Source organism: Phoxinus phoxinus (assembly GCF_949152265.1).
Source record: "Phoxinus phoxinus genome assembly, chromosome: 15".
In the NCBI taxonomy this organism is placed as follows: Eukaryota; Metazoa; Chordata; class Actinopteri; order Cypriniformes; family Leuciscidae; genus Phoxinus; species Phoxinus phoxinus.
Genome location: NC_136890.1, coordinates 12275540 through 12297278, shown reverse-complemented (window position 1 = coordinate 12297278; position 21739 = coordinate 12275540). Strand labels below are relative to the sequence as shown.

General features: G+C 37.4%; 1 protein-coding gene across 9 annotated transcripts in view; it reads left to right on the top strand.

The window, feature by feature from the left end:
• The window catches only part of magixb (MAGI family member, X-linked b), a 99984-nt gene that overhangs the window by 57517 nt on the left and 20728 nt on the right, over positions 1–21739 (top strand). For 8 of the 9 annotated variants that reach the window (XM_079637442.1, XM_079637440.1, XM_079637447.1 and 5 more), the window contains 8 exons: positions 5955–6138; positions 6534–6604; positions 8798–8863; positions 9125–9292; positions 10877–11411; positions 12642–13209; positions 13790–13853; positions 14403–14780. In XM_079637442.1, the coding sequence (XP_079493568.1) occupies positions 5955–6138; positions 6534–6604; positions 8798–8863; positions 9125–9292; positions 10877–11411; positions 12642–13209; positions 13790–13853; positions 14403–14780 (2034 nt within the window). The remainder of the gene's footprint in view (positions 1–5954; positions 6139–6533; positions 6605–8797; positions 8864–9124; positions 9293–10876; positions 11412–12641; positions 13210–13789; positions 13854–14402; positions 14781–21739) is intronic. The other variant, XM_079637441.1, reaches the window with a different exon arrangement.

Here is a 21739-nt window from a genome sequence, read left to right as displayed (position 1 = left end):
GTCATCAAATAAATTTACTTGATATTTTGAAATAGTTTGTATAAAAGAAGTACGCTTATTGGATTTAATGTGAACTTGTAGTGTACTTCAAATCTTAAAAGTATATACTTGCAGATAATATAATATCAATGAAATAAAAGGCTACTTAAGTGTAATTAAAGGCTGTATATTTAATATTTTTTATTTATTTATTTTTAAATAACATGCAATTAAGTGTCTGAAAACGTTAAAAGAATATACTTAAGTGTGTCCTAAATGTAAAGTAATTTTTTTTCTGTAATACGTGCTAAAGTGTACATCTTATTCACAAGGCATGAAACATATTGCAATGTTTAAGAATTCAAAACACCAACCATTTAGCATCATTTCAGTCCGATCTTTGTGTGCCACATTTTAGAGCTGGTTGTTTTGTGATGTACAGTTAGTCTCTATGCAATGTTGGTTATGCAAAGAGACTTGTGCACTGCTGAAATTAAATGTAGGAGTGTGATGAGTGAACTTTTAGATTTACCAATTTGATTTACACTTAACATTTAGAGGTAAATGTAGCATTTCAATTTCAAATGCCAAGGTCATGGGTTTAATTCCAAGGGAATGTACTGTATTGTACAGATAAATGTATACTTTAAATAAAATGTGAGTCGCTTTGGTTAAAAGCATCTACCAAATGCATAAATGTCAATTTACACTAACATTTACATTTTGCTAAATAATTACACATTGCAAAACATAAACCATAAAAGTGGTTTTTCCCCCCTGTACATAAACTTTATTGAATATACCATAACATATAGTATAAAAATGAGAAAATTCACAGCCATATTTATCATGATTACTAAAATAGCATCTGTATGTCAGAGTTCATATGGTATAATCCCCCTCCTGCTAAACATTAGTGCTGTTAAAGCAGATAGAGTGTGTGTATATGACACCACAGCCAAGGGTGTATGTGTTTGTTTGCAGCTGCATGGCTTATGCTTCTAGTGGGAATATGCTAATTACCTCAATACAGAGTGCGGGTTGCAGATGTTCAGGTCCCAGGGGATCCTTCATATGGTATTTCAAGTGATATAAGAGGATGTCTTTATATTAATGAATAGTTATTGAATGAGAGCAGGTTCAGTTTAACAGCCAAACAGCTTTTTCTGTAGATGATTGTGAAGCCGGTTCTATATACGGACAATGGCTTTTAAGTTGGTGTGGGTTACACATTATAGATGTCCAACAAATTATTTCAAATTATCTTACCCTTTAGCTCACTTTTAAAAAGAGCATGTTGTTACGGAAATAATATACTTTAAAATAATATACTTAAGTGTGAACTAAATGTAATGTTTTGGACACTTAATTGCATGTTATTTAAATTAAATAAAAATGTATTATAGTTTAAATTTATATTACATGCAGTTAGTTAGTCAGTTAGCAGTTAGAGTGTGCTTTTCTCACCTACTTAAGAAGGACTTAAGTACATCTTCATATTTAATGTCATAATTACTTCTATTGTCTGTACTTTACTATATTAACTTGAATTGAGAAATCAAATTTTAATTCATCTTTTGACATATAAGAGGTCATTGTACTATAAAAATATATTGTAAGTCTTTCCATTTTAACTGTTACCCAATCATAGCAGTGGACGTTTACTTCCAAGTCTTGAATGCGACACGTGTTCGAGTGTTCGAAAGATAGGGTTAAAAAAAAGGATAGAAAATGGCTTATTTCTTTAATGTAAAACTCTTGATAACATTATAAGTGTACCTCTCTGATCACAGTTAAATTCAAGTACTTTATTCACTTTTGTATATTAGTACGCTAGTTCTCAAATGAGAACTTCTTTAACGCACATCAAAAGATTATTAAAACATTATGATTTTAAATGTACTTTTAAAGAAAAACTTTCAATGTGACATTATTACAAAGTGCACTTTTGTACTAAACATTGTCATAAAAGTGTACTCTCTTTAGGTACCCTCTAAAAAATGCTGGGTTGTTTTAACCCAATTTTGGGTCAAATATGGACAAAAATTAAAACATTTAACCCAATGGCTGGGTTTGTCCATATTTGACCCAAATTGGGTTAAAACAACCCAGCATTTTTTGTACACTTAATATTATATACTACATGCTAGTACAGAAAAAAAACAATTGGAGGACTGAAACTATTGTCCAAATCAATTATATTTACACTCTAAAAAAATGCTGAGTTGTTTTAACCCAATTTTGGGTAAAATATGGACAAACCCAAACGTTGGATCACAAATGCAATTATCAACGGCTGGGTTTGTCCACATTTGACCCAAAATTGGGTTAAAACAACCCAGCATTTTTTAGAGTGTAATATATGCTTCAGCGATGATGCCCGTCTATGACTGTCAGCAGTGACAAAGTTTTTCACTGTGACCAAAAAGGATCCTGAAGTAGCACTATGTAAAATGTGTTAAATAGAGATGTTGCTGGTTCCCAAAAAAACTTTATGACTAGTTTAATTTATCACCAGACAACACAACACCCTGAACAGCATACAATTATACAATTACCTGAAAGTTATTACCCAAAATGTATGTCTGGTTTTCAAGTAAATAAAATGTGTAGTTTTGGTGTTTCAGAGAAAAATGTATTTCAGTGCATCACTACTTATGATATGAAGCAACAATAAATGTCAGAAGACATTTCAGAGTTCAGACAACAAGCCGACAAAACTGTCCAGTCAACTCTTTCATAAGTTCACTTGGGTTTTGTTTGTCTGTGCACTTTTGTCAAGCCCTGGTGTCTTCACCCCATGGGTAGTGGCATAGATGACAGAGGCATCGATCAAAGCATGACATTGAAGCCAATCAACATACCGATCTGCCTCTATGGATTCAATGTAGCGCTCTGTCTCTTAGATGCTGACACTGTGCACAGTACATTTCACAATTGACACTGAAGCTATTTCCTTTAGAATGTAGAATGAGGAAAACTTGGTATTGCTTTTAATCTTAATCAAATTTCTACAAAGTTCACCGTAGTGAACCTCTTGTTTTTTAGGAATACCCTTGATTACTGATATAGTGATTAACACCCCCCCCCCCCACACACACACACACACACATTAACTATGAAATCAATAATTTTGCAAAACTATTTAAAAAGAATATTATTCAGATGTATCCCTGACATTAAAATTTTATGAACAAAAATATAACTATTCATTTTAACTCAAAAATGAAAAACATTCTCTTTATAGAAGAGGTATATTCAAGCCATTTTTTAATTGAATTTGTGATATATTTTTGAATAAATTAATAGAAATTGATACAGTAAACCACTGTTAGTGTTGTCATTAAGTACTCTACATGGACAAAAGTATTGCGACACCCGACCAGTAAGTCAAGTCAAATCATCTTTATTTCTATAGCACTTTACACAATACAGATTGTTTCAAAGCAGCTTTACAGTGATAACAGGAAAATGGTTCAATGAAGCACACATTTTGTCTGTACAGCAGCTCTAAAAGAAAATTATGTCATTGTTCAGCAGAAGTCAGTTCAGTGTCGATTCATTTCTGTCGTAAGGCCGTGTGTCCATCAAAGCGTTTTTTTCACGTGGCTGGTGTGTTTTTTTTCAATTGCTTCCAATGGGAGCGCCGCGTTTTTCAAACGGCATGAGCGTAACGAGGCGCTGAGCGTTTTTTTCACGCTGAAGCACTGAGCGCTCTGCATTTTTTACAGGCCGCCGAGAGTTGAAGAATGTTCAACTTTGGGTAAAACGCCGCCTCATCACTGTCACTTTTTACCAAACCGACCAATCATGGTGGAGGAGGGGCGGGACAAATAACACACGACCAACTGTCACAACATTCTTTCTGTACAACGACATCAGCCAGCAAAAGCTAACCGAACAAAAACTGTGCCGCGGATATTCTGTATCATAGCAACGAAGCGTCCCAACTGAAAAAACGCTGCGCTGCCAAAACGCTCTCAAGCGCCCACAGTTAGGCGTTTTCAGCAGAGCGCCTAGCGTTTTCAGCTGGCTAAAAACGCTTTGGTGGACACACGGCCTAAAGATCATGAATTATTAAAATAGTTCAATTCATCTATAAAGCAGTTCTGCAGAAAACAGTGATGTCATAGTCTAGCTCAGTTCAGTTGTCATGCCATAGTGTCAGTGCAAATGAACGAACATGGTGTGATTATGATTCAGGCCGCATCACAAGTCATAATTAGATTAGATTGTGGATCGGCAGCATTCAAATATTTCATCCAGTTCCTTTGTTTGAAGATCGGATTCATCTAGCCAGTATGGACCCCTAGCTGGTCAAAGGTGCAGAGGACTTGTCTGGTTCTCGTGGTCTTTGCTGAGGATCTGTGCCGATGGCTGTCATGTAAAATTACATCAACAGGGACTTTAATGACATTGCATTCTAAGAGTTGATCCTCTTTTGCAGCTATAACAGTTTCCACTCTTCTGGGAAGGCTTTCAACAAAATTTGAAGTGTTTCTTTGGAATTTTTTTGCCCTTTCATTCGGTAGAGCATTTGTGAGGTCAGGCACTGAAGTTGGATGAGAAGTCCTGGTTTGCAATCTCCGTTCCGGTTCATCCCAGGGGTGTTCTATAGGGTTGAGGTCATGGCTCTGTGGGCCAGTCAAGTTCTTCAACACCAAACTCATCCAACCATGTCTGTATGGAGCTTGCTTTGTGCTCTGGGGCACAGTCATGCTCGAATAGAAAAGGGCCTTCTCCAAACTTTTCCCACAAAGTTGGAAGCATAGCATTGTCCAAAATATCTAGGTATGTTGAAGCATTAAGATTTTCCTTCACCGGAAGTAAGGGCCCTATAGCTAACATCTGAAAAACAGCCCCAAATCTTTATCCCTCCTCCACCAAACTTTACAGTTGGCACAATGCAGTGAAGATAGATAACGTTCTCCTGCATGGCATCCGTCCAAATCCAGACTCTCCCATAAGACTGCCAAACAGAGAAGCGTGATTCATCACTCCACAGAACACGTTTCCACAGCTCCAGAGTCCAGTGGTGCCGTGCTTTACACCACTTCATCCGACTCTTGGCATTGTACTCGTGATGTGAGGCTTGCATGCAGCTGGTCGGCCATGGAAACCCATTCCACGAAGCTCCCGCCCCACAGTTTTTGTGCTGGTATTAATGCCAGTGGAAGTTTGGATCTCTTCAGCTACGGAATCGGCAGTGTTGATGAAGTTTAACGCACCATGCGCATCAGCACTCGGTGACCCCGCTCTGTGACTTTACGTGGGTCTTCTGCTTCATGGCTGTACCACTTACAGTTAACCATGGAATATCTAGCAGGGATGAAATTTCATGAACTGAGTTATCGCAAAGGTGCGATAGTTATCAGCCTATTACAGTACCACGCTTGAATTCACTGAGCTCTTCAGAACGACACTTTTTTCCAAAAATGTTTGTAAATGCAAACTGTGTGGATGGGTGCTTAATTTTATACACTTGTGGCAATGAATCTGATTGAAACACCTGAACTCAAAAATGATATGCTCTCTGTCTAATTACTGAGTTCATTTCTAATTTCGGAATTAAATACTATCTGATCAGATAAATATGGTTGCTATACTATAACAGAACTAACACACACACACACACACACACACACACACACACACACACACACACACACACACACACACACACACACACACACACACACACACACAAACTCAGGTGACATAATGAAAATGTAAATAGCAAACTATAAATAGAAACCTATATAATGGTAATGCACAATAATAGTTTAATTTCGCTGTTCTTGCTTTCATGTGTCCAATAGGAGAAATGAACCCATTTAGTACTAAATAGAAAAGAGAATGACTATGAATAATAATTCAATGAATGTTCAAATGGAAGCTCTCGGACAGAATAGTCTTTGTGTTTCAGTAAGCCGTGTCATTTCAGAAGTCTTGTTTTCTCTTCATTGGTCTTTTAGGTGGTTCGCTTGGGGCGAGCAGTGCCCCTGTCCCCACTTCATCCCCCAGCCAATCACGAAATTCAAGTGGAGTAGACGGCAGTGCCTTGGAGAATGGGTTCGGACCTCGTAGAGGAGCACGGGTTACAGGGTCGGAAAACTGGGAGATGATGTACAGCGACTCAGGGAATGCCTATTACAAAGAGTAAGACGATTATTGATCACTATATGAATGATTTATACTGTGTTAGTCCCTAGACCACAATATTTAGAGCACTAAAAACACCACTGGTTTTACTTCAGCACCCTAATTTTACAATAGAATCAATGGATAGTTCATACATTTTGACATCAAGAGATATGGAAATATTTTGTGACTTTTTTGCTATCTTAACTATGCACAAGTACACGATTAGCTGCTTTTTTATTATGCAGTCCATAGAACAAGGTCATGTATATATTTAGAAACCTGCCATACATTTATTAGCAACACAACTATTTTAAGTGTGATATTTGAATTGTGTAGAACTGCTTCCAGTCACGCACAGTGGTGTTTTAAATGACAACACTGACATCTTGTGTTATGTGTTTGTCCTGCAGCCATCATCTAAAGCCATCCTCTTGGCTTAATCGCCGAACTCACAGCAGAGAGAATGTCTGCATGTCAGAATGTAAGATTCTATTCTATTCTATTCTATTCTATTCTATTCTATTCTATTCTATTCTATTCTATTCTATTCTATTCTTTTCTATTGCATTGTTTCCATTAGGGTTTGAGTCATGCAACAGTTTTAGATGTAAATAACAATAAATATTTAGTATATGCACTGTATAAAAGTGTTAGTCCACACTTTTTTTTATCTAGAGTTTTTATTATCTTGTAAATACACTACTTCCTGTGGTGCTGAGGGGCGACTGACGATACACCTGATTGAAAGACAGATGTCCATGGAGCTACATTAGGATATTTGCTTGACAGTTTGATAAAAAAAAGGTATATAAAGTCTGTATATATAGGACTGTCACAGTGTGATTTTTCTGCCAAATGGTTAAACAAACAACTTTGCACTTTTAATCATCATTGAAGCTTAACATGCATGAAATATCACCCATGAGCAAAGCATCTTTCCTTTCTAAAAGCTATTAAAAAAAATTTGTAAGGTAGGCCCATTCTGGTCATTTATTCAGTTGATTAATTCAGGTAGTAAAATGTGTGTACATATTTTAAAACTACCAATCTATGGAAGATTTAACATGTTCTTAACCCAATTGTGAGCCTACTGTATCATATTTGATACACAATTTGTCTAAGGCATCAAGATTTTGCTGAAAACCTCTGTCATCTGATTGATAGTTATTTGCAAGATATGATACTTTTTAGCAAGTAAAATGCCGCAGCCTTTTAGTATATTTCTAAAAATGCCCTTCTTTAGGTCGTAGTACACGTGTCTTTCTGCTGTACAATCTATACTGATTTTTACAAAGTATATGTAAGAATAACTTACTAACTATATTGTTAGTAGTATCTTCTCAAGATGATCATTTACTAGACTGAAGCAACTTAGGTTTACTTGATTATTCATACAACTCTTTTATCATATAAAAATGTGAGTATCAAATATGATGCATCAGGCTTTTGAGGAATGTTAATTTGTTCATCTCTCAATCATCATTGTATTGCATTGCCCCCCCTCCCACACACACACACACACACACACACACACACACACACACACACACACACACACACACACACACACACACACACACACACACACACACACACACACACACACACACACACACACACACACACACACACTTAGAGCTTTGATCATAAAACTGAGCATTTAAAAATAATCTTACTAAAACATATTATCAGGAGTTATAGAATGATGTAAGGAATGTAAGAAATCTGATATACTGTTATACAGAAAATCTTATTACAATAAGAATTTCATCTTACTTTTTGGCCATATAAATATCAACAAATGCCCCAAATTGCATATTTTTGCTCAGTTTGGGGTCAGTGAATAAGATTGATGTGCGTTTTCTTCTCGAGTATAAGATCCAAATTCTCCTATATCAATAGCAGACTATATGAGTCATAAAGGCTTGATGTATCAAATATGATATTTAACAAAAAAATGGACATGCAAACGTTTTATAATGTCTTTTTCTAAGTATTTAAGGTTAAGTATCTGTTTATCTATGCTTGTATAAAAGGATGTATGATTACAAATGAGATTTTGAAGAATGTACTGGTCATTATTTCCATGAAATGACAAAGAACTGAAGACGGAAGACACAAACCCTTTTTAGATTGGATTATAAATAACACTGGAAATAAGTAACATTGTTTACTTGTATGTTATTTTTTCTTTAATTGAATTCTTATGTCATGACAAGCAAATGATAACCTGCTGACCAAATAAATAATTTATTTTATAAACTGTATATGCAATTATATCACACATATATCACAAATATATACATATACTTAAAATAATAATAAATAAAATAAAATGCCTATGAATCATCTGAAATACCAGTATTATACTCTTCAGTGCTTTAGTACTCTTTAATAAGAAAAGAATACTAAAAGTGTACAAAGTTATTGCTTTGAAGTCTGTTTATAAGATGCAGTACATCATTGCTAACTGTAGAGGGTGGTATGAATGTAAATACTTTAGGTTATAAGAACAAGATGTCATTACAGCTTCAAAATTCCATGTTTGCTTTAGGTGGTTATGTTTTTACATTTTGTGCTGCATGCGAATCTGCTGTTTAACATACGCTTGAACAGTATGTGCTCAAACATGCAAATGCTTACCTCTGTCTGTACTTCCTCTCTTTCCCTTCAGACATTTCAAATTCATGCATTTGGCAGACACTTACAGACTTACAAAGCTACTTACAGTGCATTCAAGGTATACATTTTTGTCAGTTTGTGTGTTCCCTTGGATTTGATCCCATGATCTTAGCAGTGCTAGCATCATGTTGAGCTAGCGGGACAGAATTTAGATTCACTTGTCTCTGGAAAAATGTCATATTTTTCTTTACCTTTCACCATCCATCTTCTGTAATGTTAATCTTTTCTTTACTCTCAATGGGTTAATTTCCTAAATAATCTGTCTTTCATCATATTTAAACCTCTCACCATCTTCTTTCTCTGGTTTTGTGCTTTGTAGTGGCAGAGTTTACAGACCAGCCGGGTGAATTGAGAGGCTTCTCGGTTCACACTCGTTTGGTGAAGGGTCCGCGGGGCTTCGGCTTCAACATAGTGGGAGGCAGCAGGCGGAGGGAGTTCCTGCAGATTTACAGCATCACCCCCGGAGGACCTTCAACACTTAACACAGGTAACAACTCCTCAGCCGCCTATAGGTCTCCTCAGTTTTATCTATAGGTTCTGCTCTCTTTCTCTCTTCCTCTATATTACACTTTCTGCCCCACTGTGGATTAGTGTTGTGATTGTGTGATCCTGTAGAACGAGTCTCGATCTCCCTCTAATCCTAATGGCCTGGATTGAGTAATCCAGCTATCACTCACTGCCGACACACACATTTACAAGTAAAATGTGAAATTATGAACACGCTCTCTCTCACTTCGCTATTACATGCAGACATAGAATATGTATGTTACATCTTAAATTGGTCCTGCACACTACAGATGCTCAATTGGATTGAGATCTGGGGAATTTAGGTGGCCAGAGCAACACCTTGAACTCTTTATTATGTTCCTCAAGCCATTCCTAACAATGTGTGCTGTGTGGCAGGGTGTAATATCCTGCTGAAAGTGGCCAATTCCACCAGGGAATACCATTGTCATGAAGGGGTGTACCTGGTCTACAACAATGTTTAGGTAGGTGGCATGTGTCAAATTTACGTCCACATGAATGGCCGGACCCAAAGTTTCCCAGCAGAACATTGCCCAGAACATCACACTCCCTCCAATGGCTTGCCGTCATCCCACAGGTTCATCCTGGCGCCATTACCTCCCCAGGTAAATGGCGCACACATACACGGCCGTCCACATGATGTAAAAGAAAACGGCACTCATCAGACCAGTGGACCTTCCTCCACTGCTCCAAGTTCCAGTTACGACTCTCAAGCTAGTCGTTGCAAACGACTTTTCTCCAGGGTTGTGACGTATTTCCTAGTGAAACGGAATATTGAACAGAGGGCAGGGTTTTACTTTAGCGCTCCTCCTCTCCATCTCTGCTCATAGCAGACTAATGGTGTGAGGGGAGTGGTTAAGCGTTTTCAACCTAAGCCGTCAAACTGACGTCATCAGAAAAGGAACGCCATTCCAGACCGGAAGTAACTTGTCAGATTTTGATTAAAGATTACCACGGCAAACAAATTTTTTCTGTGTATTAACTTGCACGGATTAATTGTTCACCACAAGACTAGTAATATGCGCTAACAAAGTAAATAGGGTCAATTTTGATTTCATGTCGACTTTAAGGGTATGGCCACTTGAGTGACACATGGATTGCCACTGCTGTCACTACTAGCCGTTTGTCTGCTGTCTGTTAGCCGTCACGTCACCTCAGCTAATCCCGCCTTTTTGCCCATTTTCATTAATCCGGGAGTGACATGCGGTGATACGCTACTAAGATGACGACGGCCGGCTCCGCCCACTCTGGGCTTCAAAAACGCTCCTCAGAAACCTACGGTTGACGTCACAGACACTACGTCCATATTTTTTTACAGTCCATGGTTGTGACACATTCCTCCTATAACCTTCATGAAAATTTTTGCAATAGTTGACCTTCTGTTGGCTCGGACCAGACGGGATTGCCTTCGTTGCCCTTGTGCATCGATGAGCCTTGGGCTCCCAAACTCTGTCTAATTTAGTTAAATAGTTTTGAACTTAGGTTGAATTTTCATATTATGAATTTGATGCAAATTAACACGCTGCATCTCTTGCCTTTTTTCCAGCGGACATTCTGGTGTACATCAATGATACCTGTGTGCTCGGCTTCTTTCACAAAGAGGTAGTGGAAATGTTGAAAGCCATACCGGTGGGTCATACTGTGGATGTTGTGGTCCGAAGGGGCTACCCTATGCTCTATAACTCTGACGGCTGCCCGAAGATGCCCAATTCTAGGCTAACGGCTTCCCAAGACCAGTCACTACATCTACCTCCACCAACCACCACCCAGCCCCAGGCCCAGGCTCCTCTCCCATACGCACAGCTACACCTCAACCACAATGGTCCCATGTGGTCTGAATTTGAGAGGGGATCCTCAAGGAATCTCCGAGTACGGGCATCAAGGTTCAGTCTGGATGCTAATGGTAATTCACCTCCGATTGCATCACCTCAAAGACCGCCATCATCATACCAGTACTGTAACGGGTATGGGAGTGGATTCCTGAGACCGCCACGCACTGCAAGAAGCATAAGGAGGTTACAGAGCGCAGAACTAGCCAGCCAGAGTGACAGTGAGGTGGTGTCCGCGATTGGATCACATAGGTGAAAGGATTTTATATGTTATATTGTCACTGCTATGATGAGGGTTAGATTATAGAATGCATGCTGTAAAATGTAATTTGTAACATATTTTGATGATTGCTTATTTGACTTGTTTTAAGTATAAACAAGTGAAAAAATCTGCCACTGATTCCTAACTGTACATTTATTTTCTTTTAAGGATTTTTACTGATCAAGAATTTTAGGAATATTAGCCTTGTATCAAATCATCATACATTACTGTTCAAAAGGTTGGGGTGGGTACGTTTTTGAAAAATGTTTTTGAAGTCTTTTATGCTCACCAAAGCTGCACGTATTAGATCAAAAATACATTAAAACAGTAATATTGTGAAATCATTTTTTTATTGTTATTGTTATAAAGTTGTTTTGTTTAAGATATTTAAAAATGTAATGTAATACTGTGGTTAAACCTGAATTTTTTAGCTTCATTTGTATTCAGCGTTACAGGATCCTTCAGAAAACTTTCTAATATGCTGATTTGGGTCTCAAGATTTTTTTTATCAATCTATCTATGATCTGAAATTAGATTTTTTTTCTTGCCAGACTTTATCATGTAATAGCGCCTGGTATCAGGTGCATGTACGGACTAGAAATAGCACTTTAGCTAAGCATAAAGCTAAATGATAACATGTGACAATTTACACTAGTTTAACTTATTTCTACTTCTCAATTTACTCAACCCCAATGAGTGTATAAAGCAACTTTTTTTTTACTGATCATAGGTGGATTCTTTTCATGGAATGAGGTAGAAAATACATTATTTGTAGCTATCTTTGCAATGCTAAAGGCAAAGCATTTATCATATTTCTAATTTTTCTTGTAACAATGCATAAAAACACAGACAAACCAAATATTGCCATAATCTTGTTTTTATTGGATACACATTTAATCTGTCAAAGCCTTATTGTTATGAACAGAATGATATAATTCGCCAAATTGAAGTTCCTCAATGACTTCAGTTTTTGTTCTTGACAGCGCCCTCTGTCTACTCGGAGGAATGTAACATACATCATAAGAGTGTTTCAGTTGTTAAATCTAAATACTGTTTTAATCTAACTGATTTCCTGCATTTAAGTTCTGAATTTCTGTAACTGAATACAGTTATTCATATTTTTGCTGTTACATGTAGTCTGTTCCTACCAACCCTGATTATGATACATTGTCTGGGTTGCTTTGCCTGACCACATGGTCTTTCTCTTTTTATCTTCACAGGGCCTCGTTTATCCGTAACCACAACAACAACTCTCTCTCCACTCCGCCACCTCTCCGCCTGTACTCCTTCAAATCTTCTGAGAGTGACCTTTCCTCAAGTACTCCACCGCCCATATCTCGATTGCCCCTACCCCACACAGAACTAAGTCCGGGTCCCGTCCCTTACTCTCCCGGAGGAGGAAGGCGCTACTCCCATCTCCGTAAACCTCAAAATACACTGCTAACCCCACCTAGCAGCGCCCATTCAGACGGGCCTTACTTCACCTTCAACGGCACAGCTAGTGCCAGCAGCGGCAGCCCGAACAGCATTCCTTCACCTGGAGCCATGAGCGCTGTGATTGGAAGTGGAGTTGGAGGAATGGCGGGAAGTGGGGAATTAGTCCCTGTTGCCTTGGCTAAATGCGAGAGAGGCAGCAATATGGGGTTCAGTGTGACGGCAGGAGGTCATGGAGGCAGACAGACCCTTGTGAAGAAAGTCTGGGACCACAGGCAGTGTAATGGGCTGCAGTCTGGAGATGCCATTGTGAAGATCAATGGAGCAGATGTACAAAGTCTCAGCTTTGCACAGGTAGAAAAAGAGATGATGATATTCAGCTTTTTTTATGGTGCACAATTATTATATATATTCTAGGGCTGTGCAATATATCGAATTTATCGAAATATCGCAAATGTATATATCGCAATATGCATATCGCAACAGCTTGCAATAAATGGGGTCATGAACAAAATACAAAGTTTTTTAGCTTTAATAAGTATCAGGATATATTTAATTCATACAGTGAAAACTAAGCAATGTTTTATTTTTATATTTTATGATTCAGTATCTTTTATTAAATAAACCTAATGTAGGATAACCTGAAACCCTGTGGTTTACACTGATGTTAAAATAACACTTCGTATGCTACAGTAAAACACTGATGTTCACTTTCAGAAGTTAGAAGGATGTTTTCTTGTCATAAAAAGAATGTGAAACACATGTAGGTTATATCATTTTAAATATATTTTAAAGATAATTTAAGTTTATTTTACACACTTTAAGCATTATCGTATCGCATATCGAATATCGCATTATTTAAGGAGTTATCGCATATCGCATTTTTCTTCAATATCGCACAGCCCTAATATATTCTTTTTGTTTATTATCCAAGGTCCAAAGGATTTTGCAAGAACACACTAAAAAAGGGGAGGTTATTCTGCTGGTTTACAGAGGGGGTAAGTTATATGTTCACTCATTACATTACAGTGTTCACATTGAAAATATAAATTTTCCCCCTTTTATAGTTTCAAATAAACAAAGCTTTAGGATTTAGAATGATGTAAAATGTCTTAGAAATATTTTAGATTCTGCAATTTATAGGTCACTAATAATGTGATATATTTGGAATATTTTCAAATAATTCTCCATAATAGTATCCTCAGTAGGTGTGATATAGAAATTGTTGCCACTACCACAGTTATTTATATTTTGAATATTGGCTGAATATAAACCTTACAGGCTATTGAATTGAATTGAATTGAATTGAATTGAATTTTAATTTATTTTATTTTATAATGAAGAAATACAAAGTTTGTCTGCAATAGATACAATTCCTTAAATAGACATTCAGATATTTTTTAATTCAACTTTCAGACTTTAAACCCTACTGTATGTACTATTTGTCTTAAATAAAGTGCCATTTTTAGATTGCCGAAAATCCATAACAATTGTGTAGTCTTCATCCCCATTCATCAAATATGAATAATTCTGTCCTTTTGTTGTAGGGTCCTCACATTTCTCCAATTCCCCTAATTCTGTGCGGCGACTAACTCCTCCCCCTCCTCGGTCCGCCTCAGACTCTGAAGTCCCTCTTATGGACTCTGTGCCATTATCGCGTAACTCTCTCACTCCACCCTCTCCAGCGCTGGTGCGCTCCTCATTGGTCCAGAGCACCAGCTTCCTGGATTCTGTACCTGTCACTCTCACGCTTGAGCCACGTGATTGGATGAGTTTGGAAGAAGGAAGGACAGTGCTCAGTCCCAGAGTAAGAACAGAGCAGAAAGAACAGCCTGTGCTGCGGGGGTATGAGGTGGAGCTGAAGAGGAAGCCAGGCGAAGGCTTTGGATTTGTTATCGCCTCTCAGGATGTGGAAAATGTCAAAGGTGAGTATTTGTAATGCACCAACACCATGCATACACGCACCAATATCCTGCAAGTGCACCAAGGTCACCATTTAATGCGATATATATATATATATATTTGATGCGAGTTTTATATTGAACAACTAAGTTAGGATTAAGAGTGTTGTGCTCATACATGTGATGCAGGTTCGAGTCCAGACTGATCATTTTGTCCTTCTGAATAACTGTCCTCTCTGATCAAGTCAAGTCAAGTGAGATATAGGGCCCTATCATACACCTGACGCAATGCTGTGCCAGGCTCAAGGTTTTTTGTGAAGTTTTTTTCTTTGCTAGTTTCAGCCTGACGCAGTTATTATTTTCACGTCCTGCGCAACGTTGTTTAAATAGCAAATGCATTTGCTCCCATTTGTGCGCCCATGGTCTGAAAACGAGGTTTGTTCAGGCGCATTGTTGGCGCGTTGCTATTTTGAGGAAACTGAAATAGACTGCGCCTTTGACCAATGAAACCTGGACTAAAGTCAATAGCGCAATGTTTTTTTTTGTTATTTAAAGAGTGTGTTAAAGCTACAGTATGTAAGATTTTGAGCCACAAGAGGGCGCTGTTTCCAACAATAACAAAGGCGAATCTTGATGACGCTATGAAGGAGAGTGGAACGATGGGAGATGTCGTTTTCAACATCCAGAGACGTATGGAATTAATGAATCATGATCATGGATGAGGTCATTTAGTAGTTTTTGTATTACCTGTACGTCTGAACGCGAAATTTTATTTCATGATAATGAATTAACTACAAGGAACGCAAAATGTTATGCTATATTATCCTGTTACAGCTATTTGTCAAATGATTTGTTAGGTTAATGCTGCATAGTTTTAGGATGTTTATAGTTAATGAAGTGTTGTTTTACGTGTTCAAACGAATCGTAGTAAAATTAAATTTGAACGGACATTTGCAAGTAATGGCTTAATATTTTTTAACAACAGATATCCGATTGTATTTAATTGCACTGCCATAATCTCGGCCACGGACTGGCCGGCCAATGTGGGCCGGCCCACCTTGTACAGAATATTAAATAATGACGGAAATCATAATAGGCTATTACATGCGCGGGTGCGGGGACGCGGGGACGCATCACGATAGTGTCGTGGGCAAGTGTGCCATCATATAACGTGGGAGACCCGAGTTCGTGTCCCGGCTAGAGGAACTTTTTTTTTACTAACGCATTTGTCCACGTGATATTGCGGAAACCAAGGATAGTGCGGATATTGCGTCACTGACAGGCGACATTTTTTTCCGGGACGGACAATTATTTAAAATTGGAATTTCTCTGAAATAAAAAATCTTTGGAGACTTTTGGGATATTGTAAGTACATAACTGCAGGAAATATATCACACTGTCCAAGTGATTTTTGGATCTTTTATTACAAAATTGTTACATATTGTATCTTTAATATATGCACCTATAGGCGGGTCCACAATGTGCGTACACTTTGTCCCATAGATGGTCTATTCGCACGCTTAAATATGTTTCCTTGCTAGAGAAGCTTTCAGTTTTTTCGCCTTGCAAATTCCGCTTTATAAATAGCGAATCCACCATGGTGCGAGCGCAACTGATTTTAAAGGTAATGGAAGATGAGACTCTGATTGGTTTCTTTCACGTTACGCCCAAAACACACCTACTCATTAAGAGAATATGGACAACCCTTTTAGACCATGCGCCGGGCGCACGGACCATTTTTCCTGTCGTTAAACTAGCAAAAGTGTATTCGGACATCTCCCTAAGTACACTTGCGCCTTACGCTTTAGACCATGCGCTTAGATCGTTAAAATAGTTCCCTTATTGTCTTTCTGCTATATGTAAACACTTACAGTGGAACGAAATGTCAGTCCTTGCAGGACCGTGGTGCTACATATTTATACATAAATATAAACATATAAAAAGTTGAAGTATAAACAAATAAACAAGTATAAACCTACACTTAGATAATCTATTGAAAAACTTCATTTTACTACATATAATCTAACTATAGACAAATACTAACTACACATATATTTAATCTAACTATACATACACATAATCAAAATCTATACAAATACTTTACATAAACTGTACATATACCCTGGACATATGATTTGAATTTGATTTGTAACAACACGTAGTGCAGTGGTGCAAAAAGAGACATTCAGAGCAAACAGGGCAACTTGGAGACAGTGCAAGGTGAGTCTGTAGTGTATGTAGACATGTAGTCATATGTATTATCCTGGTGATGTCATACTCATTGGTTAAAATGTTAATGATCAAAATGAAACAATTACCCAATAAGAAACATCCTCATCAAATTGCCATTATCATTGGCATGTTTTAGCCATTTCTACATCATAAAGAAGACCGTGATGCAGCTGGTCAGCAAACTCTGAATGGTGGCCCTGTAGAATGTGGTGAGGATGGGTGAGGGGAGACTTGCTCTTTTTAGCCAGCGCAGGAAGTGGTGTGGTGTTGGGGGTCCAGGTAAGATGTGTGATGTGTCACCCCCAAAGTGTAAACATGTTCAATAATAGTTGACAAAAACTTTACAGCTAGAGTGTGCAGCTTCATAGAGGCTAGCAATTGCAAGCGCTTTGAAAGCATACGATCCCACCCTCCCTTCAGAACGTCTCCAAACCTCGCCTACTCAAAAACACGTGAACACACACAGCAGAGTCTGCAAAGCGTCACCAGAGACTGTGTTAAATTACCTCATGTCTCAAAACACATAACATTACAATAATAATGAACGTAAACAATTTACAGAGCTTGGACCTCTACCACTTGACTGCTGCAGCTTGATTTTGGCGTTGATAGTGTTGACATAGAAACACATAAATCCGAGTCTGAACACGTGAACTGCTCTGAGTGGAACGTCACGGGTTGCCATCTCTTAATTACGGAAATGATGATGTTATGAACGCAGCATAAGCTCATTGTTTTGGTTCAGGAGGAACTGTGAAAGGTGGCTGCTGTTTGTTTGCGGCACTCTGTGACTGTCTTCAACTCTGCATAACCTCATGAAATGCGCTGATAACGTGTTGGACGAATTAAAACATTTTGGTCCTGAGACTTCCACAGAAGATATATGTTAATTATTCAATATTATTATTGAAATATATTATTGATTTGCTATCAGGATGTGAAGAGATGTCAACCAGTATAATAAAAAGTGTTTATGAAAAACAGTGCCTACCCTAACTTTAACTCAGATTGAGTTGCTGTACTTATTATTAGCATATCTCTATTATTTTGGTGTCTTCAACCCATTGCTTATCGTTGTTGTAAAATTCTTTCACTATTGTTCAAAAGTTTTAGTTTTTTAAAATAAGCAATTAATAGTAATACAGCTTGGATGCAACAAATCTTAAATACCTTTACAGTGTTATAAAATATTTATATTTAAATTATAATTCAAAAATATTAAGCAGCACAACTATTTTCAACATGCATAATAATAAAAAATATTTCTTGAGCACCAAATCAGCATATTTGAATGATTTCTGACGGATCATGTGACGCTAAAGACTGGAGTAATTCAGCTTTGCCATCACAGGAATAAATTACATTTTGAAATATAAATAGATGATGTATTTATTATTTAAATTATATGTTCAAAATATCTATTAAACAGTATTTGTAATTGGGAATTCACAAACTTTAATGATGTTAATGTTAATGTTAATGAAGCCATGGAGTTTCATGCTATTTGGGATTTTTGGTTAAAGTACTGTATGTTTTTCATTTAAAGCAGCCACAAACTGTGTTATGTGCATAATTGGTCTTATTTAGCGGCAGCTGTATTGAGTTGACTGACTGACAGTGAGACAGAGGCCTGGCAACACTGAGGCCTGCCAACAGTCAGGCCCAGATACACGCACCCCTCCTTCACCCTCCCACTCTCCCCTACCTAAGCCCACAATGACCTCATTTTGCTCAGTGTTCCTTTGGTTTTTATTGAGGCCATGGCATCACTAAAGCGTGAGCGTCTAAAAAAGTGCCTGTCCCCAATGTCACAGCTGTTTCCATGTATATCAATATATTTGACGCTTCTCTTGTGTATGACTTGATTTCATAATCTTTTTGAGATGAATGTGCTTGTCTTGGTGTTTTACAAAACCTCAGAGTCTAAGTTAGAGTCAAAGTTAATATTTGAGATTATGACAGTATTATGAATTAGATTATATATGATCAAAATATATGACAGTTTTTAACATTTTATAATTCTATAGTTTGATTGTAGTGCCATTCACATTCACTAGCCTATTGGTTAGTTTGTGTTTGCAGTCATGTTAAGCTATTGTTCTCAAATTGGCAATGCTAGATCAAATCTGGCTCATATAACTGATCCTGTTCCTTCTCCCAGGCATTTGGAAAATAGCCTAAAAAAAATGTTTGCTTATTTGTGTTCTTACACATGTACCATTAATGGCTGGCAATTAAAGGCTCAGTATGGAGATAAAAGAGAGTTCGCCTTGAGACTGTGATGTTTGATGAAACACTGGTGTGTGTGTGTGTATGTGTGTGTGTGTTTATGTGTACAGCTGATGGCTGTAGAGTTATATAAAATTCAGGGATGGTGTCGATACAAGAAATGTCAGGGAAGACACTGCGAATTATAAAGAGAGAAAGAATGATGTCAGCAAGCAAACCATGGGAGTTACGGATCAATGAATCAATACGAGCGGTTATCCTAGTTTTTCCACTGTCAGTGGATCTCTTAAAGGGACAGTTCACCCAAAAATTGTTATTCACTTTTATGATTTTTCCCAAATGACTTGTTTCTGAGGTGAAACACAAAAAGTTCAAGTGTTGTGGCCATACAAAAACTTTGACGGACGGATAGATTTTAAAGTTTAGTTATTCATTAAGTGTTTCCCTTAGCTGAATCTCTATTTGTGATACAATTTTGTTGTATTTGTCACATAAATTATAATATGGCTTCGGAAGATTTGCAATATGGAGTACACTGTAAATATCGCGTTTACACTAAAAACCGGCACCTGTGGTTGCCAGAAACTACATTGACAGTGTTTCAGGTATATGGGATATATTGGTATCTGTATCTACTACAATTTGTAACAGTATATTTAATTAAATTATATGACAATTCAATCTACTGCATCAAATGTACTGATAACCACCATAATAATACAGGTGCACAGGGTCATACACACAAAGGCACAACACTTTTGCAATAAACATACACTAAATAACAAATGTAACACACAACCCTCTAATGTATAATACTGATAATCAAAATTTGAAGATTATTTATAAAATATAATCATATGTATAATTTCACACAGGGGCTGCTGAGAATGTCCTTTTACTGTTTACCATAAATTGTCAGCCGAACTCCTTAGTTCCTTAGTAATAAAATATTTGCTTGAAGTACTTTTTCAATAAAAAAGTAACTGTAATCTGATTATTTAAAAGAGAATTTAAAAACATAATATAATCTAAGTAGAAGTAGGCTACTTAATTAATTTTTACATGTAACCAGTTACAACCCAGCGCTGCAGACTATACAGTTATGTCATTAAAATTCATCTTTTCATTTGATAATCACACTGTATCTGCTGTATCACGATCATCATGCAGACCCTTTTTTTTTTTTTTTTTTTTTTTTTGGTATAATTAATTATTAGCTTTCCAGCTATTCATGAACCTTCTGTAGTTCCCATATATATATATAATAGTTTTGTTTTATTTTTCTCGCAAAAATTCACCTTTTGTGTTGCACATAAGAAAAAAGTCATGCAGTTTTGACATTTGCATGCAGCAAAACATTGTCAGAATTATCCCTATAATTACATGAACAATTTTATATTTTATGTTGCGCCAGTGTTGTCATATGCTCATTGCACTGATACAGCATTCATTTCAATCCCTCAAATGCTTTTTATTGGCATGACTAGCATGCATCAGCTATCCCAAAGTCAGATTACACACATACTGTATGTGCATGTAGGTCTCTCTCTCTCTCTCTCTCTCTCTCTCTCTCTCTCTCTCTCTCTCTCTCTCTCTCTCTCTCTCTCTCTCTCTCTCTCTCTCTCTCTCTCTCTCTCTCTCTCTCTCTCTCTCTCTCTCTCTCTTCCCTTGATCGGCACCGCCGCTCTGCAGTGGTCCAAGGATTAAATCGTTCATCTCGTTCGCTCTCTTATCGCCCCTCCTCTTATCTCCATCTCTCTGTCTTTATTCCCTCCTTTTCTCTGCCTGTCCACCTCCCTCCCTCCCGCTCATCTCATTCACCGACTCCAGATGCCAAAGGAAAATGAACGGGCTACAGTAAGCAGTTCGCTCGCACACCGATACAGAGGCTCGTTCTGTTTTGTTCTCTTCAGTTGTTTGTTTATGCCCTCCATTAGTTTTCTCATTATGACCCTTCCGCGTGATCGCTCTCACATGTGTGGGGATTTAAACGGAGTGTGATCCGGGATCGGGACCCTGCCTCCACATACTGTACACACACACTAACACACACACACCAAGCCATGCTGGAGAGACTGCAGTCTGCCTTGAAAAGTGTGAAGGACTCCAAACGTAAATATTTTTTTTCTCTTACTTGATTTCATCCCTTATTTCTTAAAAAGACAATCAGCTAACTGTCATATTACAGTTGTGAGAATATCAGCTCTGATGCAGAGTGTTTTAAATGGAGAGATATGTAGTGCTTTACTATTATGTGGTTTTAATATGGCCTGTTAATTTGAACTGTTATGACAGATAATCTGCAGTGTGTTTATACACGTTTTGGTATAGATATGCGGATATATGTTGAGGAATAATTTATACAGTTTGTTACTGTATACAAATATCTTTCGCTAGTATAAACACTATTAAAATCATTGGAAACCACCCTAAAAGAAAAACAAAGTTGTATGTGTAAAAATCTGATATTTATGTTTAGAAACTAATTACACAAATTATTTGATGGTTGTTTTGTAACATCT